This window comes from Filicampus tigris, chromosome 21, assembly GCF_054856515.1.
Source record: "Filicampus tigris isolate MCC_2025a chromosome 21, RoL_Ftig_1.0, whole genome shotgun sequence".
Lineage (NCBI taxonomy): Eukaryota > Metazoa > Chordata > Actinopteri > Syngnathiformes > Syngnathidae > Filicampus > Filicampus tigris.
In genome coordinates, this window is record NC_141237.1 from 4,905,749 (window position 1) to 4,932,184 (window position 26,436).

The 26,436-nt window shown below is 43.4% G+C and overlaps 2 protein-coding genes across 8 annotated transcripts in view; one reads left to right on the forward strand and one right to left on the reverse strand.

Moving 5' to 3' along the window:
• Positions 1-142: 142 nt before the first annotated feature.
• On the forward strand, positions 143-26,355 carry oxsr1b (oxidative stress responsive kinase 1b). 7 transcript variants are annotated; one of them, XM_086020514.1, is made up of 19 exons: positions 328-656; positions 6,894-7,006; positions 10,609-10,717; positions 13,810-13,951; positions 17,852-17,907; positions 18,394-18,503; positions 18,579-18,680; positions 18,744-18,877; positions 19,082-19,130; positions 19,556-19,621; positions 20,068-20,190; positions 20,307-20,387; positions 23,168-23,203; positions 23,286-23,429; positions 23,634-23,689; positions 23,760-23,812; positions 23,960-24,028; positions 24,116-24,180; positions 24,579-26,355. In XM_086020514.1, the coding sequence occupies exons 1-19, from the start codon at positions 587-589 to the stop codon at positions 24,651-24,653; spliced, it is 1,653 nt and encodes a 550-aa protein (XP_085876640.1). In that variant the 5' UTR covers positions 328-586; the 3' UTR covers positions 24,654-26,355. The 7 variants fall into 7 exon arrangements, with proteins under 7 accessions (XP_085876639.1, XP_085876634.1, XP_085876640.1 ...); XM_086020508.1 differs by lacking the exon at positions 20,307-20,387 and having other exon boundaries at positions 144-656; XM_086020509.1 differs by lacking the exon at positions 20,307-20,387 and having other exon boundaries at positions 502-649.
• The window catches only part of acad11 (acyl-CoA dehydrogenase family, member 11), a 29,418-nt gene continuing 22,886 nt past the window's right edge, over positions 19,905-26,436 (reverse strand). The window contains exons 26-28 of the transcript XR_015084224.1: positions 23,281-23,440; positions 21,584-21,746; positions 19,905-20,484 (exon numbers count right to left, since the gene is read on the reverse strand). The gene's annotated coding sequence lies outside the window, so the exon portion shown is untranslated. The remainder of the gene's footprint in view (positions 20,485-21,583; positions 21,747-23,280; positions 23,441-26,436) is intronic.

The following is a 26,436-nucleotide window of genomic DNA, read 5'->3' on the forward strand; positions in this document are numbered from 1 at the left end:
ACGGCGTGTCGTTATTGAGCTAGTCTCGCATGTTATTTCAACCACCACCAGGTGTGTCGCCCTTTAACGCGGCACGACACAACATTAATCAACACCCAATCACAACACGACCTAGTGTGGCAAGATCCAATCAAAACTGAAGTTAACGCCCCCTTGTGTCGTTTGCCATCGCTTTGGGTTGCCCGTTGCACTTCAGTCGGGATGAGGACCTAAATAGTGCTTCTATCTGTTATATTGTAATTTTAAGCAAAGAGTACAAGTGTTGTTTAAAGTGTGGCGCGACATTGTGTCCATTTGTGACCCAATGCCGGTGCGGTAGTTGCTCGGTGACCACAACCAACATGTCCGCGGAGGTAGTCCACATTTGCCGAGGAGGAATGCGGTAGGCGGGGCCGCGAGCCTTGTGTCAAACTTTGGGAATGACAGCACGAGTGCTGCAGGATTCGCGAAGAAGGCAAAGTGTCGCCCTTGTTGCTGCTCCTTGGATTACTTGGGTCTTGCCTCCTTTTTTTCGGCCCCCAACGCCCTGCCTGCGGCGCCGACACTTTTTCTTCGACGGTGTCAAAAGGCACAAACGTCCTCAGCCATGTCGGAGGACCTGAGTTCCCAACCGTGGTCCATCAACAAAGATGACTACGAGCTACACGAGGTGATTGGTATGTGATATTACTGCTTGCTAGCTTCCCTTCTGCCTGATAGTCTGTGAATAGACACGCTTGCTGAACGCCAATACAAACCGTGCTATGTTTTGTTTTAATCTTCTAAGCATCTCATTTTGCCCTGAGCCAAAGGGAGGGTGACTTAAAGGTGGGACAGTCCTTGCCGGGCGGTGTTAGAACTTCAAGTATGTGGAATGTTTCCACTGAGAAAGACAACCCCGCCCAGTTGGGCTACGCCGGTATATTGAAACGAGCGTGTGAGACTGAACGGTGCGAGGCAAGGCTGAAGACAATTTTGCTGGGAGAAATCGTATTTATTCACAATCACGGCTTGAATAAAGTTTTGACTCTCCAGACAGACTGTTGCGTCGGGGCTTTAAAAGCAAATGCAACCGCTACTACTTTTAACGTGATAATAATCTTAATTGCTGCATTTCCTCCAAAATCTTACGGGGAGCGATTTGGCCCCCGGGCCTTGATTTTGACACCTGTGATGTTTACATGTATTTGAAAAAAAATCTCATTCCTACATTTTTCATTTGACGCTAATTTGAATTGGTGCATTGCAAAAACACATTTCTTAATAAAAAATATCAAACAACCCAAAGTATTGTAAAATTACACATTTTTTAAAATCACTTAAATTTGATCATACTTGAATTACTGCGTTGCCTCCAGGGTTTATAAATCCTCACTTTTAAATTCCTGGGGCAAAAAAAATGGTTGAACCTGAGTCCTCAGTCAATCTGAGGTTTCATTTCTTTCAAGAATTGCAAGCCAGGCCTTATCCAAAGATCTTGCGGCCCTCGCGTCGCTCACACTGGCTTGCAGCCCTGCGCTGTCCCGCCCTTCAGATAAGTGACCCTACCCTCGCTTTGCCCCACTTTGCTAAGAACACAAAGGTGTGTGTGTAGCACACCAGTGCAGCGCAGGCAACCAAACGCAATTCCTGACCAGAAGAACACTATACCTACCTAGAAGCAAGGCTGTGGTGGCGGCGTTATCCTTTACAAATGTTTTTCTTTAACAAGGTGGAGGGAACTAAGAACAGTTCCAAGTAGCACAAAACCTTTAAACTTCTGCTTGTACAAAAAAAAAGTCGTGAAAAGCCTACTAGAACATCTGAAATCTATTATGGGTAAATCAGAGGCCCTTAAAACAGTTGTGGGCGTACTCTTTAACATGAATTTCAATGTTTTGTTTATTTTTATTTTTTTCATCTGAACAGGACCACTTCCCTCGGGTGTGCACACTTGTGCAACCACATTATTTTAGTTGTTTATTTTTTAATTGTTTTTTTTTATGGTAATTCCCCCTGCAAAAAGATAACAAATAATTCTAGCAAAAAGATGCTCTTACAAAGTATCAATTTTCCAGTGTTCTCCTGATCAAACAATCTCATAGTGCTTATTGTTGTATTTTTATTTTAAATAATCCCCGCCACAGCTCTGTTTCAGTTGAATTCTGCATATTTTAATCCACCAAAGTTTGGGGCGATAAATAATAATTGTGACTTTATTTCCACACCAGAAAACCGCTTTGATAACAGGGGTGCATTCACTTTCTATATATTCCCTCCCTTGGTGGTTGGTGTATTTGAGGAAGGGGGCGGACGGCTACAAGCGCACCATTGAATGCTGCTAATGACCCAGCGATTACACTGTCACAAAGCTAAAGTGTCAGTGTCAGGGTACACAAACTGTGCTGTGCTTTTGTCAGTGTTCCCCCACTACATCACCGATGGGGTTTTTTTTTTTCCCCCCTGACAGCAAAGCTGAACAATTGTTGATATTCAAATCTAATACTGCTTATTGTAATATAGATTAATTTATTGCTTGTTTTTATTAAAAAATACATGGAAAGAGGACCTTGAAATCGCAATGTTGAGGGGAAAAAAATCGCAATTAGTTTGCAAGTAATATTTCATATTTGCCGCAACATGTCCGCGCATTGAAAAAAAGCAGCAATTTAATAATAAAATGTCATTCAAAAATACAGCCAATCCAATGTCCCAGAATCTCTAAACTGTGTATTTCTTTAACAATAAAAGTACATTTTTGCCATTATTTTTTTCAAACGGGCGTTCACTGTGATTGATCAATAATTTCCCCGACATTTTTCCCAAATGGCCATGCCGAGTTGTAAGTCGGGCGGCGAAGTAAGACATTGACACGGCACTCGCATACCTGCTCCATTAAGAAGCTAATTCAAGGCCATGCTAATCTGATAATGTGCCGTTTGCACTTGATGAACTCCAGTTGACCCCCCGTGTGACTTCCCATTAGTAATCGGAATCACCTCCTTGTGTTTTCAAACCACTTCAAGCAGTTTAGAAGAGATGTTGGAATACACTGACCTTAGAGGAGAGGACGTCAAACTGGAGCGCCCGGACTACTGGGGTTCGATGGGTCGTGCCCTGGGGAAAAAAAACGCTACGGCACGTTTAAGTCCCGACGTAAAAGCTCCATGTCACAATGTCACTTTCACACATTAGCTGCGTTATGGCAACAGCCGTAATATGGCTTGTTGAAAAAGATGCTTACAGAAAACATATTGCAATGTCTTGCAAAGTGCATGCTTGTTTTGTCAATGTTTCGGCTTTTCTTTTTTGACGTCGTCTGCCGCTTTGGATGCCGTCTCGGGGGGGGGGACGCTTGACTTGAAAATGCTCCGTCCGACAGTATACTGTATACATTAGTGATATTTATGTCAAGGCTGTGATGGAAACAAATGGCCTAGAGAACAAAAAAAAAGATAGCTTGTTGCTAAGATGCTGTTGCTAGCTTGGCTAACGAATAGCATTGACGTAGCAGTGTTTATATTTATTTCAACGTAAATGGTGCAAAATGAAGTACAATATTTTGTTTTTTTTAATGTCTGTTTTTATTATTGTCTTAAGTCTGATCCGCTCTCTAGTTAGCTTAAAGCGGAAGTCAACCCAAACATATTTTTTTTCAAGAATATGTTCCCAGCAGGCACCACTAGTTGAAACACGTCATTCTGATAAATTTTTCATTTGTGGAATAAGAGTTAATCCACCGGTGTTTAGCCATCTCTGGGGGCGGCCATTTTGTCTTCTGTCGACTGAAAATGACATCAGAAATGCTCACAACGACCAATCACGGCTGGCCTGTTCTCTGAATCTGATCCATGATTGGTCGTTGTGAGCAGTTGTGATGTCAGTTTCAGTCGACAGAAGACAAAATGGCCGCCCCCAGAGATGGTTAAACACCGGTGGATTAACTCTTATTCCACAAACGCAATATGTATCAGAAATCCTTGTTTCAACTAGTGGGTTTGCATTGACTTCCCCTTCAAAGTCAGTTTTCCCCACAAAACTTGCCATTTAAGACCAATTTCTTGGTGCTTTTCATTTTTACTATCGAGGATTAAGTCGTTTTATGCCTCATCAGTAGCAGGCGTGAAGTTTGGAGCGCTGCCCGCCCGCTGCCGTCGCAAAAGCCAACCACGGCGAGACGATTGATATTGTCTGACAGTTGGTCAATACCGCCGCTTTCTCTTCTGTCCAAAGCGGGAAAAGTTGCAAACTGCTCCTCCAGAAGTCCACAAAAATGTCACAGTACAAGGCCAGTATTGGAAGTGGAGGCGGCGGCGGAGGAGGAGGAGGAGGAGGAGGAGGAGGAGGAGGAGGTGGACCCTTTCGCTTTGATGGATTTGAAAGAAGCATCCATCTCAGACTTGCTCAGCTGGTCGTTCCACTTCTTTCCCCTGCGATCGTTTTCTGAACAAAGCCTGTGAACAATGATTTATGGCTGCTGGCAGCCTGTCAGGTTACTTGCCTTTTCACGATTCTTTTTCCGATCATTTGTACTGAAACAATTTGCCCTCAGCACAGTGTCAGTTAGTCACTACTAAAAAAAATATGTTAGATCAATTAAGACTATTTCATATTACAGTAAGACAGACCGAGCCCTGCTGCGACTAGTGAAAAACCACAAATATTTGACGGCCCCTTAATAATAGTTTCAACCACAAACTGTGATCCCAAAACAGTTTAATATTGTCTCAACTCATAACCTTAAAAATGGATGTCTTACAGATGTTATTTTGAGAAAAATGCCCAAGAACTTCCACTAACAACCCAGGCTAAACCGAACTCATCCCTCACATCATGTCATCTCCCACTCGCCTCAATGTACTTTTGTGACAACAATTACTACTTTCCTACTAGCTGGGATTTTGGCACCAGCTTGTGGCATCTTAGTGTTTTACAGAAGTCAGCCAACAGCTGAGGATATGTTCCACCCCCCCCAAAAAAATGTGAATAGCGAACCATGAATAGGCGGGGCGGATGGGGAGTTCAGTGTATTAATAAAATGTCGGTAATATTACACTAAAGTCCCCTTAAGATTCTAGTTTCACAGTCAAATTTGATTTTTTGGGGGGGTACAGTTAGCTATTTTGGCGTAACACGCACTTTTTGCAAGCTACAAAAAAAACTTCAGTTTAAATGTATTTGTATGATAGTAAAAGTGTCTTTGAAGACCTTTAAAAACAACTAAGTACCGTAAACTCTATAAAAATAAAAAAAAAAGCATTCCGACAGAATATTTAAATAGTATTTTAATCATCCGGTGATCAGACGTGTCCACTTTTTGCAACCTACCAAAAAAGTTGTTCTTTTTTTTTTTTTTTAAATCATGAGCATTTGATTACTTCAGTCAGCATGTGTTGATTAGGCATATTGCTAATAACGCTAATGCTAATAATAAATCAACTCAACATGAAGAGCATTGAAATATGCTAGCAAATAGTCAACATCTAGTATTAATTGACTCCTCCTTTGAACATGTTCAAATATGACGCAAAGCCAACAACTTTTTCCCCCCACATTTTTTGGAAACACACACACGTTTCCTCCAGCTTGCCACCCCTGACGACTAGCTGTTTGTTTGCGTTGAGGAATTTACACCCCAATGTGGTCTCGGCAACTGCGAGTGTGTGTTTGCCTCTGCCGCGACCAAACGCCAAACTCTGGCCCACCCCGAGCGCTTTGTGAGGAGGCGCTTGTAGTTTGCGCAGCCATCACTCGAAAGCATTTGAGCTCGGCTAGGTCAGATATTTATACAATACAATAAGAAATGTTCAAACAACCAAAGAGTCGAGCCTAACTTTTAAGAACAAACCACAACATTTACCCTTGGTGGGTCAGCCGCGCACAGGAAACGGGACGGGAAATTGCAATTTTATTGGATTACCATGTCGAGCCGCACTCGCGTCACGCTTTGCACAGTATTTCTTTCGCGTCGCGCGAAGCCGTACGCGGTGAAATTCACAGGCTCGCCTCTATTTTAATTCAACTCTGGGAACAGATTTTGTCTTCAACACGCCGCCTCGCCCGTTTCCAAATCTTCGTAGGCTCTTGGCTCAACCAGAAGTCCAAACAATGGGCACTTTGTTAATATTTGGGCATAGCCAAGAAGAGGGCAAAGGGGGTTAGGAAAAGCTTAGTGGAGGGTGGACGAGCACGCTTGCTCATTCTTCCGCCCCTCAAAGCTTCTCGCCAGAGGAAAAAGTGCTCTCAGCCTTGCACGCATAAACCGCAGATTGAGTGCAAAGGTCCCCCCCCCCCCCGCCTGCATGTGCACGCGGGGTAAAATGGAGTATCAAGGGGGCGGTCAAATGACCTCGCATGGACCGCAAACAACTAGCGGGTCTCTTTGATGATCACTGCCAGACATTTTCAGACCCTCTTTTACCCTGAAAGAAATTGAAAAAAATCGAAATAAATTCCTGGGATTGAATGGCTGGACTGTGAAAACACAAATAAGTCAATGGCAGTGAATGAGTTAAAAAAAAAAACCATTTCATATAGGTAGTTGTAATAGATAAAGACTGGGGGGGGGGGATTTCGGGTGGGACTTCTGTTTACGCCACGCTTGTTTGGTCGAATTTTGCGAAGTAGGCGAGTGAACGTTTAAAAGATGTTTAGTAAGTTAACGGCACTAATTGAAGTAGACGAATAAACTTTCTGTCATATTATTTTGTTTTAAATTATGCGACGTGGCCGTTGCTGCGGATCGATCGTGACGACCTCTGCGATTCTTCGTGACCATCCATTCGTTTCCTCGTCTGTGGTGGCAGCATTGCGGCAGTGTACACAGTGGGAAGCTGTAAAAATAACGGGCCTGTCACGTACCACAGGACACGCTAATCCGGCCGGGACGGCTGTCGTTAACTTGATCCATAATGGGCGTGTTGTTTCTCCTGCAGGGAGCGGGGCCACGGCCGTGGTGCAAGCCGCCTACTGCGCGCCGCGCAAGGAGAAGGTGGCCATCAAGCGCATCAACCTAGAAAAGTGCCAGACCAATATGGACGAGCTCTTGGTAAGAAGCCGCATATCGTTAGCCAACTAGCATAAGATAAATCACAGCATTAAACTCCCCAACTCCCGCCCTTTGCATTTTTTTTTTCCTCTAGAGGAGGAATTAAGCAAATGTTCATAACTGTGACATGGAGTGCAGTTGTTTTTCGAATGGCAGAAAAGTGCAAAGCTACTCTGCCACTGCTCAGTGTGTAAGGCACGCAAGCGAGAAGGCAACCTGCGAATTTGCCAGCTTCCGACTTGGTATCCGAGGCTTGAGCGCCACCAGTTGAGTAAGCAGCGTGTGAAGTTTAACGCCCGAGACTCGCTGCCCGTGCCCTTTGCTGTTAAAAGCAACTGATGCGCTCGCGCTGATGTCGACGATCTAATTATCAGAATGCGCAAAGCCGCAACAGCTGCGTGAATGCGCACTGTGGAATAACGCAGGGCGATATGGGGGGAAAAAAATATATATTATCCCGATTTATTTTGGTTGATCTCCAAATCATGATTATTTTGGAATTTCTTTTAGAATTTCTTCATGTTTTTCCCAATGAAACACTTTTGGTCTTTGCAAGGAATCCCTTGCATCAATACAATCTTTCCGCCTCGGCGGACGGGTGTCTGTGCTCCGCCGAGTGCCTTCCTAGTGAAACAATATGTTTATGTTTGTCGTCCGTGACACCACATTGTTTCCATAGTGGCTTCTTTCTCTGTGTGACCGTGGCACCAGTTTGCGACACAGCCCCGGGCTCGGATCAGGACAATCAGTCATTTAGTCGCTCGGCTTGGATGTCCTGCCACATGCAAGCGATCAGACTCAATGATTTATGTTTTTCAAATTTATGGGGCAGGTGGGTCAGTGTCAGGTGGTTTCCGGGTTGGATCGCCATAAATTTCAAGCAATGCGCTTGGCCGTGTATTTAAGGTGAGGTCGTGCACCTCGACTCCCTCGCACAAGTGGTGGTATTTATTCCGCCGCCTGATGGGATGGTATTTCTCTGTTGAGAAAGGTCACCGCGCATCTGATGTGCATTGCTTCCATCTGTCTCACTTCTTCTTAGATCAAAGCAGTGCTTGGGCTAGGTGATTTGGCCTAAAATTCATATGGTATGAATATACACGTTAGTACAAGAAAGCCCTGCGTTATTGCGGTTTGGCCCCCGCGGTTTCGTATATTTGCAGATATTGTTTTCAATGTTTGTTTTTTGTGTGTATTCTCCATGATTGCTTTCTCAATTTTGTGGAAAACGTATATTGAATGTTCATCAGCGTTATTTTTAAACGTTAAATCGTAGAAAAACGAGCGATGTGCAAAACGGCTCGATGCGTTTGCAAGTTCCCGACGTTGTGAAAGTACCCTGAATGCACCATGTTGATTGCTAGCAAGCTGTTGCGTCGTGTGATTCTGCCGTCTCTGAGCGCACTGTAAGCTATTTAATGACACCCTAGCTGGAAGTTATTGTAAAACTAAACACACAAAAAGAATTACATACATTGCATGTTTGAATACAAAACGTGCTTCGTTTTTAAGACATCGCTAGCGCTAATGCTAAAGACAATGGAGGATCCCATTCAAACGCCAACGGGAAATTTGCATCAACTTCGGGAGTGATATTCCTTCAAATAACACAAATGCTGTGGAAACACACTCAGATAGGTAAGATGACACTAATCAAAGTTACAAATTATTGCCAATCTGTGCAAAACGAGTTATATTAATACAGTAGAGTTCAACTTCTTCGGGTCTCATTAGCAGTGTGTGCTCCATCCTTGCACGCCACCACACTGCCCCCAAGAGGCCAGAATACGTAGGAATAGCCGGTAGAGTATTTTAGTTTTTTTCAATTGCTATTATTGTAGTATATTCTTATTTACCTTCTAAGTAATTTATTTGTTCATTGTTCTTTCAAGTCATGCAGTATTTAAAATTTAGTTTTCAAGGATTTTTATGTGTCACTGTAATTCAAAAAGGCAATCAACTGTTCCATGTCTTCCTTATTTGTGGACAGTTACAGTATACTTTGTGCTCTAGCCAAAGTGCACACATTTTCTTGACACAGATATGTCACTGTGAGAGCTTTCAGCCATGAGAACATGTTGGGAAGTCCTCCCGCCCCAGGCGGCATATGCTTACAGTGACCTAATCCCTGCAACAAAGACCCTCCCTGGTTCTCACATTGTCTACTGGAAAAAGATGGGCAAACCTGCCAACTGCCGGAGCCCGATATCCTCCCCGTTAGCCCATTGTTTGTCTTCTGGCCCGCCGAGCGGCGCTGACCCGCCACTTCCACCGGGACGAGGACACAGGGGGATGAGGCTCAAGCCAAGCCTGCAACATCATTGTTCTCTCTGGCCATGGATTGTCCAGAGATGGAAAGATGGCGAAGACAACCCACTGAGTTGTTTGTCTGGCCCGCCAGACTGGAAGATATTCGAAACAATCGGGCAATGCTTTGGGTTCAAACGCAGGTGGAATGTGGGGTGCACCTGTTGTCGAGGAAAAAAAAAAACGGATTGGTCAGCGAATGGGGAAAAATGATCTTTTCGGCTAAAAATCCGTACCCCTCGTAGACCCGCCTTGTATCGTCATCCGCTCATCCTGTCTCGGAGGAGCTCTGGAATGATGACTCAGCAGAGGGGGCGCAGGCAGTGCTTGGAATTGTGTGAGCTAAGCATTCGTTTAACGACGACTCGACCCCGGAGGGCTTCCAGCGATTGATCGCTGTGGCGATGACGTTCATGCGTGGCTCTGCAACGACCCGCGGCCTTCTTTGAGGAAAACTCCACAAGGGAGCTTCGATGGCTTTCAGCTAACAACCCCCAAATATTCTTAATCGTTTTTTTTTTAAAGAATAAAGGCATCTTTTTCAGAATAAAGGGCATTCACCTAATAGCATGATATTCCAATTCACCTTACTATTCCAATTTCACTTTTATGCCATTGAAAAAATAGTTAACATTTTGAGGTACACACGCTAATGATGTTTAATTAGCATGAGGATTGTTCATTTTTTTAACCCCAAAAGTTTGAGAAGCCCTGTTCTAAAAGATCTTGCTAACGAGCAATCACTTTTTAAATTGTTTCTTAAAAATGTCTTCAAGTTGACGTGTTGATTCATCTGCATTCCCTTGCCAGCATGATCTCACTCTCGCTGCTCTCCAAGGACACACACTTTTTGTTTTTTTTAAATTTTTTTATAGCCACCTAAAAGCTTTTTCCACTGCCGCGCATATGATGCGTTATAGTGACCGGCCTCTGACGTCATTTCCGTGCCAAGTGTTGCGTTAATTTCGTTAATTGCCCCATCATGAAATATGTCAGCGTTACCGTCTGTTTCACTGAGGCCCGAGCGACAGTTAGCAATTTTCTCCTCAACATGCTCGGAACTCCATCATTTTTTCGCTGGCAGGTTTAACCCCGCAAAAATCACACTCTATTGAGAAGTTACAAAAAAATAAGACGTAAAAAAAATAAATAAATAAACACACGATGCAGCGATGGGAACATTGTGCATTGTGGGTTAGCATTAAGCTAGCAGCAGCTTGTTTTGAGTTTAGCTTGACAGGAAACTTGAAGTGAATTTCTTGTTTAGTCATTTGCCTCCATTGGTTGTGTTTCAGAAAGAGATCCAGGCCATGAGCCAGTGCCATCACCCCAACATCGTGTCTTACTACACCTCATTCGTGGTGAAGGATGAACTGTGGCTGGTCATGAAGCTGCTAAGTGGCGGTAAGTCAATGTCGTGTTCAATTATAATCCGCCGGCTGGTCCGTTTGCAATGAAATCGTCGGTTCGTTCCCGCGGTTGTCGGCCTGATCCTCGCTGTGTGTGCCCGCGCGAGGTGCTTTAAGTTGCGCGCCAGCTAATGACAGGGCCGGGGGGGTAATAACAGCCCAGCGGGCTGGCGTCGAGGCGTCCGTGTGGCAGAGCTGCAATTAAGCAGCCAGAGGAGCCGCGCGGAGGAGGAAGGAGTGCAGCTGGATCCGATTACATTGTTCCTTCGCCCCAGGAATGTATCGAGTCGTTTGACTAGCAGTAAATATGTGGCCACTTCCTAATCACGGGGGGCGGGGGGGGGGCATCGACGTGACGAAAGCCTCGGTCATGGCTTTGTGGATCCATCTTGATGTCAGTGTAACCTCGAATGTTGAACACCGTCGCTTAGCCTATGGGAGGCTGGAAACTATTTTGCGCAACAAGCAAGTGTGAATAGAACCCCTTCCGTTAAACAACTTTTATTTTCTACAGACATTTTTTTAAGTAACATTCCAACATTGTAAGGGGGGGGTCTAGTCACAATTTTTCTGGAGCTGGAAAGTCGACTAGCCGACTCATCAGTTCAACTCCAGTTGTAGTTTTTCCTCCGCATTGACGATCAAAGCTTGAATTCCGGACCACTCTGTCTGCTACTGTCGCTGGACGGAAATTTTTTTTAAAAAAATGATGTAATCGATTCATGGACTGTGTTTTCATCACATTCGATGAAATGAAATGACTCTGGTTGCGCTCCACGTAAGTGATAGCGTCCAGATGGCTCGACACGAGCGTTTCTCTCTCCGCTTTCGCTTGACCCGCCAAAACGCTCGGCCCCCTTGATGTTGACTTTTATTGTGCGGCATGAAAAAAAAAAAAAAAAAGCCTCGGTGTCTTCACGCTGCTCTTCAAAGGCTGATCCCAACTTAACGCGGTGACGATTGGTCGTGGCATGTCGCTGTTGACTTGACTTTGTCACCAGCTTCGGGCATTTCTACACGCCGTGTCATATGTTGAATGGGGGCCGTGTGAGCCGATGCGTCCTTGACTTCTCTCCTCACTGCTTTGCAAAGCCACTCGGAAAGCTGCTCTCAAGAAACCACTTGATCGGCTGGGTCCTATCACGCAAAAATTTTTTAATTTTTTTTTTCGCTGACCTGGCAGTCCTTTCAAGGACACTTCCAAAGTGGACAGTTTGATGCGAGATTCAAACTGCCGATCCATCGGTCACTGGATGGCCCGCTCTCCCGAACGGAGTCACAGCCGCCCGCCTGTCGACGCCCCCTTTTTTTTTTTGTTTCTTTTTTTTTTGTAACCATCTCAAGAAGAGCCAACTTTGAGATCGGAGGCCTGCCGTAGGTGCGCTCAAGGACCTTTCCGGAAATTCCTGTTCCGAAAGTGAGATACGACCGCAACGGTCGCTGATTGAATCCCCATCAGAGAGACATCCAGTTCCAAAGCCACCGGGACAGAATATGAGTCACGCCGCGGCAAGCAGAGGAATGTCTTCCCGGAAAAAACGAATATGAAGCCCCGGCCGCGCTTTCGCCGGCTGCCAGGTCAAGATTGTCATCCACCTTGTGAATTTTAGCAGAGGCCAGACGGGTCGAGTCCAAAAGATTTGAAAGGTTTTAGATGCACGATCTTGACTACATTTCAAGTCCCAGTAAAATCAAAATGTCTTGTAAATTGCACGCGCGGCAAAGAAGGGTGTCATGAAAAATCAAGCCGTTGTCTCCACTCTCAAACCCTGTGGGCGCGTCGCCTGAATGCGCAGAAGCCACGTGTTGGTTTGTGTTTTGAGGACATAAAGCACGATTCATTTTTGCTGGGGGGGGGGGTGCTGAAGGGCAAACTGGTCAGCTGCTTTCACCTTCGACTGACTGAACACGTCAAGTCTCATTAGCATGTTTTGCCGGCCTGACACTACTAACATTTTGCACATAGAGAAGCTCCTGCTTCATAAATGACACCCGTCATGACTTGACCTATGACCTTATTCTTGCAAAATTACTGCGTTTATTCTTGTAAAATTCGGAGTTTATTTTGGTCAAATTGTGACTTTTTCACTACCGTTTCCCCTTCGTAATATTTGTGATTTATTTGAGAAAATCTGACGCAAACGAAATCCAAAGCAATATTTTCCATAGGAAATGATGTAAACACAGTTAATTCGTTCACCAAAAAAAACACAAAATACTTTTTACATACAAAGTAGTGTGAATTGAATATAAATGACAAATGAAGTGAACATTTTTCCCAAGCTCTTTCTTTCTTTTTTTTTAAAATGAAAGGTCTGGCACTCAGAACTTTCTATCGTATTGTATGAAAAGAGTTGAACGGACGGCAACGTGTAGTACACAATGCAAACTTTTAGGAACAACTCCAAGCACTAAGAAGCCTCCCAGTTTGCTCGGCAAAACAAGTTGGGGCGGCGTCCTGTCAAAACTCAGCCTTTCAAAATAAAAGCTCACCTCTATCGTCACACTTTATTTGGCCCTATGGTGGCTCATTTAGCAGCCAGCCAAACTGTTTTATTTTGAAGGGCCATCTTTTGACTGGGTGTTACAGAGAAAAGTCCCGCTTTTGTTTTTCTTTTTTTTCTTTTGTACGAAAATCAAGCATGACGTGCGAAAACGGCCGGGGTTGGAGGGGGGGGGGGAATTTTCAGAAACCAAGTTTCATGAAAACTAGAGTGTACAAAAAAAACCTTGGTTATGTTTCGCAGACGTTGTGTCGAAGGCCAGAAAAAGACTTGAAAGAAATGAAGTGGAATCGGTCCACAAGATGCTTCTCAAAGTCGGATTTTCCCTTTGTCAAGCCATCTTGAATCCTGGGTTGTCCCTTCACCGCATTCTCTATTTCAACGGGTTGTTGGAGCCCATCCAAATATTTTGAGGTTGCTCTACTAGGAATTGCATTTTTGCAAGCGCGTTTTGATTTGTGTGTGGCGTGTTGGTTTAATAATAAGCACAAATGGTTTTCTTTGTGGTTCGCTTTGGGGGAGAAAAGAAAAAAAAAAAGCATCAAAACAATCCTGAAGGTCTGTCCGTTGTTTTCGTCGTCAGGCTCAGTGCTGGATGTGATCAAGCACATCATCTCGCGAGGCGAGCACAAAACGGGCGTCCTGGACCAGGCCAGCATAGCCACCGTCTTGAGAGATGTTCTGGAGGGCCTCGAGTACCTGCACAAGAACGGACAGATACACAGGTAAAATACTTGTTAATGCCCCGCCCCATATTATGGCCACACCAAACGTTGTAAACTTTAAAAAAATTAAAAAAATAATTAAAAAAAAAATGAGAATAAAGGTGCAATATTAGAAGAACAAAGTCACATTTTCATGAGGGCAAAATAATAATAACAGTAATCAGAATTTAAGTTGGATAAAGTTGATTTTTAAAAAATATATATATATATATATATAACAAAGTAAAAGTTCCAAGAACAGAGTAGTATCATGAAAAATAAAAATAATCATTATATAATGATAAACTCACGTTATAAGTTTATATGAGGAAAAAAGTTGTAATTTTATGAGAGTAAAGCCAAGGTTCTGTTAGAAAAAAAATGATATTAATATAAAAAAAGGATCATCTTAATCTTATGAGACTAAAGTTGGGTCATAGTCTGAGAAAATATTTTATGCTCGAGGAACAAAGTAATAATACAAGGATGAAGTCTGAATATCATGAGAAGAAAGTTTTTACGAGGATAGTCCCTAAAGTGTGTAACGATGTTGTGGTGTTGTAAAGTATAATTTTACAAGGGTAAACTCGTAGTTTTGAGGCAAAAACTCTGGATTTTACCGCCATGTAATCACAACATAACAATGTGACGTAATGAACCTAAAATTGCGTTGTCGTGGAAAAATCAAACGCTAGCAAACGCCAACATTGTTCAAGTCCAAACCACGTCGGCTGAAAACGTCAAGCGCGCAAACGTCATTCATATTTCCTCGCTCGGGGTCCGACTCGCGGACCCGCGTGAAGGACGCGGCATTTACTCAGCGGCGCTTTGCGCCCGAAAGGTCAGCCGTGTCGTGGAGATGAAGCTGGACCGAGCACTTTATGGCTTATCGCAATGAATATCGGGATGCGTGGCGGCGTTGCGTCACATTTGAAGGTCGCGGAGATAAAGAAACAAAAAAAAACGTTTTGCTATCCAAATGAGCCTTTGGGAACTTGACTGCATGAATATGCATGAGTGGAATGTGTCAATGGCAGATTTGCGTGCCACAGGAAATGTGATCCCCAAAGCTCTCCTCTAAGCCAGTTCAAGACCGGGCTAAGTCCTCCGCTGCCAAGCTGTCGCCGACCGACTTCAACGCTACCTCCTCTAAAACTTGATCTTCCTCCTCTCACTGTCGGCGTCTACGACGGGGCACACGTGGAAATAAGGCGCGGCTTATTCGTCGGCTCAGGTGGTTGGCGGTTTGCATGAAAGAGGACGTTTTGCTAGGGGAAGTCCTGTGAAAGGAAAGCCATCATTTTACAAAAAAAAAAAAAAAAAGTGGCATGACATGGAAAATTTGGAATCTTACATGAAGAAAGTTGTAAAGTTATATGACGTCGTCTTTTACGAGAGTCGCGTTGCAATTCTATTTCATTGTAATATTATAAGTCATATGATCTAAAAAAAAAAGAAAAAGTGACACGCAAACAATGCCAAACCATACGAGAATAAAACATGAATTTTCAACTCATTTTATGATAGTAAAGTCTGATATTAAAAATAAAAATGTGTCATTTTCTGGAAGTGAAGTTTTCATATGACAGCAAAGTGGCACATTTCTGAGAAATTGTAATGTTGTGGAACATGTCATAATCACAAGGATCAAGAAAAACTTTGCGTTGAAAAAGTCATCATTTTGAAAGGACTAAAGTCTGCATTTTATGTTTGAAAAAAAGGCGTAACTTTCCGAGAATTAGGTCCTCACTTTATGAGTATCAACTCTTATAAATTGAGGAAGAAGTGGCCATTTTATCACAATGAAATTGTCATATGATGAGGGAAAAAAAAATGCGAATATTCTCGTGAAAAAAATGTCAGTGTATGAAAAAAGTTACAATCTTGTAATATTATGAGAAACTTTTATACGAATGAAATGACAACTTTAAAAAAAAAAAAAAAACATGATTATGAGAATAAATTGGTCATGAGGGGAAAAAAAAATCTTCTCCCCTTAACTTTCCACTTTTCGTTGCATTTGATAATTGTCACAGTATCCGCGCGATCTTCGGAGAAAAAGTCGCGTCGTGCTAACAAAGTCATCATATTCCGACACAAGCGTTGTCATGTCGCTAGCATGAAATCTCGCGCGTCTTCCTTTCCACCCCCTGCCGGCAAACGCAACAGGCAACACGCGCGGAAATGATGCCGAGCGAGCGCGGCGAAAACCGATCGATGCCATCGATTGACAAGTGCGCCGAGGAACGATGAAGCGGCGTCGATGATGCAAACTCATCATAAGGCCTTGGGCTAGTTTAACGGACAATTAGGACGGAAGTGCCGCTCGCGTCGAGAAGGGGAGATGGATGGAATTGGGATCCGTTTGAAGATGCTGCATAATTTAGGGCCCAAGTCTACTGCAGCGCGCCTCTTGAAAAGCCACGTGGTGTGGTGATGTCTTTCAAATTGTGTCATTAAAATGAAAAAAGTCGTCCAGGCTCTTGACTCCTCTCCGGATTTTTGCCACGTGCCGGTCAACTGCGCCACCTCGGCACTACCCTTATGAGTTGTACAAAAAAAACAAAACAGCAATCTTAAATTCACAAGAAATAGTCATGACTTTATGAGCATTCAATCGTAATATGAGATTTTTTTTAAGTAATTGCACAAAAATAGTCAAGGTGTACATTTGGGGAAAATCGAAGAAAAAAGTGGCCACCTCGAGTGAACATTGCACGTAAAAGAATGGCCACTAGATGGCAGTGGCAAATTCCGCCTTTCTGAACGCATTCAGTCCAATTGATGTCCAAGTACGTCCGTCAAAAATGTCAGGCGGCTCACAATCTTGCTAGAAAATTAAGCCGTGAGAAAAGCTCATCGAGTGTCAAGGGGGCGTGTCTGCCGCGGAGATGTGATGTCACAGGAGGTGACCCGGCGTGGTTGCCAGGTGCGCTCGTGGCCAGATGAGCGGCATAAATCTCCTTGACACTTTCACGGCATGCCTGCTCCCACCTGGCAACCCCTGGCTAATATTTCACCCCAGCCGCCCTCACCTACGTCTTTATTTGTCACCGTTGAAAATGAACCAATACAAATCAAGCCTTGCGTTTGAATTGACCAAACTTGTAATCAATTTTTTGAAGTAGAGTTCAGTTGTATTTAACGTAAAGATGAATTATTGTTTTATTTTTTTATTTGAAGTGGAATTTCCATTAAATTTTGACATGCAATTCATTTAAAAAAAAAAAAAAATGGAATCATTAAATGAACACTTAGGAGAGACTTGTGTCTTAGCACAAGTCCCGTATTGTTTTTTTTTGCCGCGCTTTGTCTCTGGCCGGCGCTTCGGTGAATGCTAACAAGCGTTATGATGTGCTGCAAAAGAGTCCCAGCGGCATCCGATAGTCGCGCTTCAGGGGACGCATTTGAAGTGGTTCAAGCAGCTGCGACTGTAGTAATGATGTCATATGATTTTATTTATTAATTTTTGTCTTCCAGTTTTCAATATGACATCACGCTCTAATCTTGGTCGTAGCCTTTGAAAGCAACCACAGCCAAGCCACAATGTCAGCATTCATAGCGCATCGGCGGCACAATTGGAAAAATCAAGTGATGGACTTTGTTTTTTTCCATTTGTCTTGATTGTCCATTTGTCTTAAAAAAAAATTGTATTGAAGTCAAACTGTTGTGATAAGGTGGCCATGTATCAACATTCGCGCCTGGGTGATAACATACATTTTTGCTCCACTACCAAATTAAATAGATAAACACACTTTTATTCATAATGAAGTAAGTACGCAAGTATGTCTGTATGCAGAGCTGGGCTGGGACCCTTTTTTGCCGCTCCGTCCGCACTAGTTGGCAGATAATTTAGTGCAGCACTAAGTCAAGAATTCCACAAAAGTCCCACTTGAAGTCTAAAAGTGTCTACTTCCACAGAGATCTCAAAGCTGGAAACATTCTTCTGGGAGAAGACGGTTCCGTGCAAATCGCAGGTAACTGGAAAAAGTCGAGTACTACTTAAAGTGGAAGTCAACGCAAACATATTTGCTCCACTAGTTGAAACAGGGCATTCTGATAAATATTGCATTTGTGGAATAAGTGTTTATCCACTCGTTTTTAGCCATCTGTGGGGGGCGGCCATTTTGTCTTCTGTCGACTGAAAACGACATCACAGCTGCTCGCAACGACCAATCACGGCTCAGATTCGGAAAACACGTGAGCGGCTGCGATGTCATTTTCAGTCGACAGAAGACAAAATGGCCGCCCCCTGAGATGGCTAAAAACGAGTGGATTAACACTTATTCCACAAACGCAATATTAATCTGAATGCCGTGTTTCAACTAGTGGGCTTGCATAGAACATATTCTTGAAAAAAATATCTTTGGGTGGACTTCCGCTTTAAAAACCCTTCTTGGAAACGCTACCCTTACATTGAAACCCTAACGTGTGTTTGTGTGTGTGTGTGTGTTTCCCGCCAGACTTTGGTGTGAGTGCCTTCCTGGCCACCGGCGGCGACATGACCCGCAACAAAGTGCGCAAGACGTTTGTGGGAACGCCGTGCTGGATGGCGCCCGAAGTCATGGAGCAGGTGGGCGCGCCCTCTCTGGTAACCACGGCGACCAGCGCTTCCCACCATTAGCCCGCTCATAACCTGCTCCTCCAGGTGAAGGGCTACGATTTCAAAGCGGACATCTGGAGTTTCGGCATCACCGCCATCGAGCTGGCCACCGGGGCGGCGCCTTACCACAAATACCCGCCCATGAAGGTCAGCGCTTCCCCGGAAGGCCGTCTCGCTCGCCGCCGGACCAAACCACTGTGGTGTGTTCAGGTGCTGATGCTAACGCTGCAGAACGAGCCGCCGGGCCTGGAGACGGCCGTCAGCGACAAGGAGATGGTCAAGAAGTACGGCAAGTCCTTCAGGAAGATGATCTCCATGTGTCTGCAGAAGGACCCGGAAAAAAGGTGGCCGGGCGCCTAATTTGAAACCTTAATTTCAAACAAAAACCTGGTTTGAAGCCATATTTTTTTTTTTCACACATTTATATCAGTAGTCCAAAATGCCACTTTTACGTTCTTGCTGCAGCTGACAACGTTTGCCTCCGGTTAAAAAGTGCTCCGAATCACGCCAAGCTCACTAACGATCCGATCGCCTTTGTGCTTTCTCAGGCCAACGTCCTCGGAGTTGCTGAAGAATAAGTTCTTCCAGAAAGCCAAGGTAAGGACGCACAGCGAGTCAGCAAATGGCTTAGTCCGCGCCTCGGGAAGCCCTTTTGGCAAAGCAGTCGGACCGGAACAACCCGTGTGCCGCTTGCTGGCTTGGAATGTAGAGCGGAGCGTTTTGTGCTTCCCCAAATGCGTACAGCAGGGGGCAGGCTTTGGCAGTGGTTCAACTCGCATGGCACACTCTGAATTTAGTGAATGCTACACTCAAAGAAAATTTGTCGACTACATCATTCGCATGGAATACTTTTAATTGAGTTCCAAGTGGCAAATGTGCCAATTCCTCCTTTCCAGTAGTTAGCGTTGAATGATTTACTCAAATCTAATTGCGATTCGACGTGCCATTTACATATTAAAAAATGCAAGCGATACATTAATCTGTTCAAAAATGTTTGAATATTTCCCTCGTTCTGTTGACAGACACACGACTACCTCCTGGATAAACTTCTTCAGAGGGCTCCCACAATGTCAGAGCGGTCGAAAAGGGTAAGGGATGATCCAGCTCATCCGTTTTTTTTTTTTTGCTTTAACATCCTCAGTGGGAAATGAAGGAAAATGTCGAAATATTTATCACGTTAAAACATATCCCATTTATTGTAACGCAGTGATTCTTATTAGTGATGCACGGGCTCCCTCTAGTGGTACATGGACAAAATATATTTGAAAATGGGCTTACGGTTGTTTCATTTTAAAAACATCAGTACATGCATTTTGTTCAAGACAGTTCAGGCGCGTTTAGCATTAAAGCACAAAAGAGTCGTAATTTCGAAACGTTTTTTGAAGCATTTATTTGAATTGATTCATGATTCAATCTGTTAACTTAAAGCGAAGATTTCTCCAGACAGGCGGTGAAGCCAAATGCAAACGTTCACCTGAATCTTGCCATTTAGTGCGGAATGCCAATGTTCAGTTTCTTGGGCGTCTCGCCGCAGGTGCGTCGCGTTCCGGGTTCCAGCGGGCGTCTGCACAAGACGGAGGACGGCGAGTGGGAGTGGAGCGACGACGAGCTGGACGAAGAGAGCGAGGAAGGCAGAGCGGCCGTGGCCGCCTTGAGGGTAAAGCTGCCCACGCCGTCGGCGCCCGCGTCCTCCCCCGGCCTCGTTTGTCCGCGCCCGCCGTATCTCCATGTGTGTCTCACCCGTGCGTCTGTATGTTCTGTTTGACGGCGAAGGAGCAGCAGGTGAAGCCTGCTGGCGCTCCCAGGCGACAAGTGCGCTTCTCCTACCCACTCGAGCTGCCGGCGGCGTCCAGGGTTGTTCACTTGCCAGCGCAAATACACATGGCCTTCCCCCAACAAGGAAGGACTCTCGTTAGCTGCGCAGGCCACGCCCACAAAGTTTTCAAATCAGCTAAAAATAAAAAGCAGAGAGGTTGATTGTTTTTTGGGACACAAAGATACTTGCATGAAAAAAGGATGATTTTTCTCCCTGTTGTACAGTGAAATACTAAAGGACAAAATATTGTAAAACAAGTGTCCTGCCTGTAATTTACATCTTTATTGTAGTTAAGTGTTAAAGGGGAAGTCAACCCCAGAATTGTCTTGCTATTAATAGTGCACTTAAGTGCAATATAAGTTAAGCAGTACAATCCTCCCGGTTTTGTCTGTCTGAGAGGGCGGCCATTTTGTCACTTCTGTGGCCTTGAAGATGACATCGCAGTTGCTCGGGTAACAACCAATCATGGCTCAAGCTGCAGAAAACAGGTGAGCCGTGATTGGCCGTCACCACTTCTGTGGACTTGAAGATGACATCGCAGTCGCTCGGGTAACGGCCAATCACGGCTCGCCTGTTTTCTGAAGCTTGAGCCATGATTGGTTGTTACCCGAGCAACTGCGATGTCATCTTCAAGGCCACAGAAGTGGTAACGGCCAATCACGGCCGTTTTCTGAAGCTTGAGCCATGATTGGTTGTTACCCGAGCAACTGCGATGTCATCTTCAAGGCCACAGAAGTGACAAAATGGCCGCCTTCTCAGACAGACAAAAACGGGAGGATTGTACTGCTTAACTTATATTGCACTTAAGTGCAATATTAATAGCACTTAAGTGCAATATAAGTTAAGCAGTACAATCCTCCCGGTTTTGTCTGAAGCTTGAGCCATGATTGGTTGTTACCCGAGCAACTGCGATGTCATCTTCAAGTCCACAGAAGTGACAAAATGGCTGCCCTCTCAGACAGACAAAAATGGGAGGATTGTACTGCTTAACTTATATTGCACTTAAGTGCTATTAATATTGCACTTAAGTGCAATATTAATAGCGCTTAAGTGCAATATTAATAGCGCTTAAGTGCAATATAAGTTAAGCAGTACAATCCTCCCGTTTTTGTCTGTCTGAGAGGGCAGCCATTTTGTCACTTCTGTGGACTTGAAGATGACATCGCAGTTGCTCGGGTAACAACCAATCATGGCTCAAGCTTCAGAAAACAGGCGAGCCGTGATTGGCCGTTACCTGAGCGACTGCGATGTCATCTTCAAGTCCACAGAAGTGGTAACGGCCGTTTTCTGAAGCTTGAGCCATGATTGGTTGTTACCCGAGCAACTGCGATGTCATCTTTAAGACCACAGAAGTGACAAAATGGCCGCCCCCTGAGATTGGTGGAGGTTGACTTCACCTTTAAGAGAAACAAAAATGTTATTTTATTCATCAAACATTTTTTTTTTTTAGCGTAACTTAACCCTAGTTTGAAGCTTTAATTAGAAACACGAAACCCTTGTCATAAATAGTACCTTAATGTAAGGAAAAAGGCGAAATTGACTAAAAGTTGACTATGAGATAAAAAAAATCGGTTAATGAATAGTTTTACATAAAAACATATTTAGAAAGAAAATACAACTTCCCATTATGCTAACTGTCGTTTTAATTAATTATTATACACATGCGCAACATACGTGTCATATGATTATGTGATTTCTACTTTATGAGAATGACCACCTTGGCACAATAGCAATGAAATCAATTTGCAATAACATGGCGAACTTGGCGAAAAAACAAAAAACGTACTCAGTCCCGCATGGTTCACCGAGAGTTCCTTTTCCTGGAAGCCATCTGTATTTTTTTTTTTTGATTCCTCCTACTTCAATATCTATTTTATTTATTTTTACACTTATTTACTCACCAAATCACCTCCAATCAGTTGCACGTTCAAGTAAAAAGTTTTGCAATTTCATTTGCTGCTTTGTTATTTTTTTTGGGCCACATGTCGGCCAACTTGACGCCGTCTTGTTACATGTCATCGGCGCAAGTACATGTGCGCTTCCTGTTTGTGACTAACACGGGTTTGCTCCTAAAGCAGAGTGGACTTTAAAAAAAAAAAAGGTTTTATTTCATGCAATCTAACAGTGTGATGTTCCTGCTGAACTTTTTAATTCACTAAACGGGGTACAATAGGACTGTGTGCATTGTATTTCTTTATTTACTTTCAATCAAACAGTTAATGAGAGCTGTGTTGGAAAAAAATGCTAATTAAACTGATGGGGAATGAATGAATCAGAGGAACTGTAAATATTTAAGCCAAAACCTGCTTGTAATACGTCAGAATTAAATTATTACATCCCGTATCTATTTTTTTTTTGTATCAGCCCTGTATTAATACGACGACACTAAACGTGTGAGCCGTTTAACTCCTGTGTGCACTTCTACTTCTCGCGTGCCCCCCTCGGCAGGTGCGTCTCGGCAACTCGAATATTGAAAACGATTTAGTTCAGTCGCTCAATTCAAAAAGTGAAACTCAGTCATTAACGCACAGGAAAATATCGATTTTCTATACTACATTTATCAGCCGATCGTTTCTCATGTGTTCAAAATGACTAAAAGTGTTATAAAGATTTTTGAACACACAACTAGCTGTAATCATCAAAACTATGTATAAAAAAATTTTTTAAAAATGAAATATTGAACGTTGTTTAAGTTTCACTTTTTGAACTGAACTACTTCACGTTTTCCACAATCAAATGTACCGAGACGCACCTGTGCTCTCCATCCTCTGCGAGGACACCAGGACAATCTCATACTCTATATTTGTCTTTTCGCCAGTCGCCGAGAGTGAAGGAAGCGCCGCAGAATTCCGAGGTGAGTCCCCCGAGCATTTTTTTCCCACGAGGCGTTCGGCGACACGGCGCGGCTTCTAAAATCACCGGCGTTCGTACCTCAGATGTTCCAGACGCCGGAGCCTTTGAGCGGACCGCCTTGCGCCGGCGCCGCCGCGGACGCACAACCACCTCAGGCTGCGGCCGCCGCCCCTCAGCCTGCATCGCACGCATCAGACGGTGGAACCGCCGCCGCTGCTCCAACGCCGGTGACGCACACCTGCACAAATGAATGATTCAATCGCTACATGTTCTCAAGATCCCACTCATAATGCTAACGCTAATAAAACACAACTGGTATGCGTAACTCTAAAAAAAAAAAAAAAATTGATTTATTTCTATTTTTCAAGAGGATGTCTTTTTAAAGAAAGGAATCAGAGCATGAGAGTGCTTTTTTTTTTTCCCCCCCACAGGTTCCTTCTGCCTCAAGCAACGTGACGTCTCCAATTAGTTTGGTATTACGGTTAAGGTGTGTTCCGGCTGCTCCCATATTTGCCGTTTATGATCTTGCAATTGAATTGACTCAACACTGTTTGCAGAAATAAAAAGAGGGAGTTGAATGACATCCGCTTTGAGTTCATGCCAGGCAGAGGTAAGCCAACGCCATCCATGAAGGGAAAATAAGGATTAAATGTTAGAAGGCAGTATCTGCAACGCAGTCCAAGTACACGTCTAACTTTTGGGGTACAGTCCAATTGCGATTGCGCAAGTGAAGCATTCAATGTGTGCGTTTGTTCAGACACGGCAGACGGAGTCTCTCAGGAGCTGGTGTCAGCGGGCCTGGTGGATGGGAGGGATTTAGTCGTAGGTCGGTGCTAACAGCCGTCTGTACGTCTTCCGCATTCAAAACAAACAAAACTAACTTTTTTTTTTTTTTTTTTTTTTTACTTTGCAGTTGCTGCAAATTTGCAGAAAATAGTTGATGAGCCCAAGACCGATAAAAATGTCGTTTTTAAACTGGTGAGTAAATAACTTTTGCTTAAGTGAAAATGTTGATATTTTAGTGGTCCTGAACACAACCCTCCCAAAATTGCCCTCTGGTAAGTTGGCTGAAAAAAAAAAATAGCCTTACGACATCAATATCACCTATAAATTTAAGACATTTTGAACAATTTTGGGGCGTATTCTAGGACTGATTGATAGAAATTGTGTATATTCCCAACGTGTGGTAGGACGGCTCCCTCTAGTGGTACACAAAAGACTCACAGCCTAAGTACAGTTAAATTGTACCTGACGTTTTACCACAATACAACTGCATTTAATCTTTGAAATCTTCTTTTTGAACTTGTATTTAGATGGGTTCTTTTATGTTTCATTAGTATCAATAAGTTTTTTTTTTTTTTTTTTACTCCTTGCAGGCTTCTGGAATCGAGGGATCGGAAATACCGGATGACGTCAAATTGATCGGCTTTGCTCAGCTCACCATTAGCTAAACCGGCGTTGACTACCTTGGGACCGTGACTTGCCTAAAAGATGTGAACATTTTGGGAGGAAGAAGAAAAAAAAAAAAACGTATTTAAATATACATAGAGATTATTAAATTTTTTCTATGGCTGGAAATAAAACCACGACTGCCAAAGAAAACTACTGTTCAACAGCCGCCTTGTTGAATGAGGCGGCGGGCTCAAGTATGACGACGTACAGTTTAAGAATCACTCAAAAAAACAAACAAACAAAAAAAAAAAATGTTTACAATGTACTTGTTTGATGGCTGCGAAGATGTTCGACCACTGTTTGGATTCTTTGCTTTCCTTCGATATTTGACGCATTTGCACAATCTCAACTAACAAACTTTTAGCGTTTAACAATGCCTTATTTCAGCAGAACTACTGAATGCGCGTTGTTGCTTTTTTTTTTTTTTGCTATTATGTACAATGTCGGTTTCAGTCGACGCTGATCTTTCTATTCTGGGGACTCCCAAAAAAGGAACGCACCTAAGTATTTAAAAACTTCATATGTCAGTCAAGCTTACATTGTTCAGAAGTCATTTTTACCTCTTCACGATACCCGATAATGATGCCATTAATTGGAAATGGCGTGAAAACCAAACGAAATTGTCTATGCCTTAATACTCATCTCAACGATAAAGACACTGTACATGCTGTTTATCGGAAACAAATTGACATCGTGGGAATTCTTGCGCCGATTCTTCGTTATATCGGAAGTAAACGACAAAATAACAGCAGCCAAAAGTAAAGATTCTCACAACAGCTGAAACCGCGCATTTTCTAACAGTTCGCTAGCCAGCTAAGGTTAGGTCGAGTAATTCGGGGGGGGAATAAAAAAAATTAAGTGCACTTTTTTTTGTCTACATAGAGAAACACAAGTACTTGATTTTAACCCGTAGTATGTAAATAATGACATTAGGATTTTTTTTTTTTTTTTGGTTTCGTTTTTATACCGGGATGTTTCACGCTTGGCCTTTGTTCTGTCCCGCCCCATTTTGAGGGCTTTGAAGGAAGACGACAAGACTTTGGGTACTGACGGTTCACTGATTGAAGTCTACGTTCGCTTTTTCTGCCTTTTGTAAGCAAAAGGAGAAAAAAAAAAAAAAAAAAAAATCGATGTAAAGCTGTGTATTTTTACCACCTTAAACGGCCCCCACCGACACGTTTTCGATACAGTCGTGTCAGCGGTCGCTGTTTACGAAGTATTTTGATCGGGAATGTGCAGAGAGTGGAATAGTGAGTCAATCAGTGCTTTACGCTCGCCTTATATATTTTAAAATGACCAACTGTCACCTTTCTGCTTGTACCTGAACGTCGTCGTTTCAAGTTCTGGATGCTTGCCGCAACATTTGGCGGACAAGCGTCTCATCCTGTATCGGTTGCTTTATCCGATCAGGCGAAATGCCGATTGTTCAGGCGCAAAACTTGTTTTGGCTGTAATGCAGGAATCATCATAATCACCGTCTCTTTCGTTCCTGGAGCTCCGAGCATGTTTCTCTCGAGTCTTTTCCGTCAGTAAAGAGGGAAATCGAAAGTCTGAGCTTGTTTTTTGCCTGCTCGCGGCAGGAAAAGGCGTGTCGCCATTGACGGTCGTAGAAAAATCACACAAAATGTTCAGCGCTCTGTTATAATTTATAATTGTACTGTTTTGCATTAAGTATTAAAGTTAGAATGTTTTATTGTGTCATTTTCTGAGTATTCCTTATTTTTGATTGAATCGAAGTAACTGTCATTTTTTGGTTCAGTGTCTTTTTCTTATGATAGCTTT

Coding starts and splice junctions, on each gene's coding strand:
- oxsr1b (XM_086020514.1), top strand. CDS start 587: ATGTCGGAGGACCTGAGTTCCCAACCGTGGTCCATCAACAAAGATGAC. Junction 19,131..19,555: donor AGTTCTTCCAGAAAGCCAAG/GTAAGGACGCAC, acceptor TTCTGTTGACAG/ACACACGACTACCTCCTGGA. Junction 20,191..20,306: donor CGGCCGTGGCCGCCTTGAGG/GTAAAGCTGCCC, acceptor TTGACGGCGAAG/GAGCAGCAGGTGAAGCCTGC.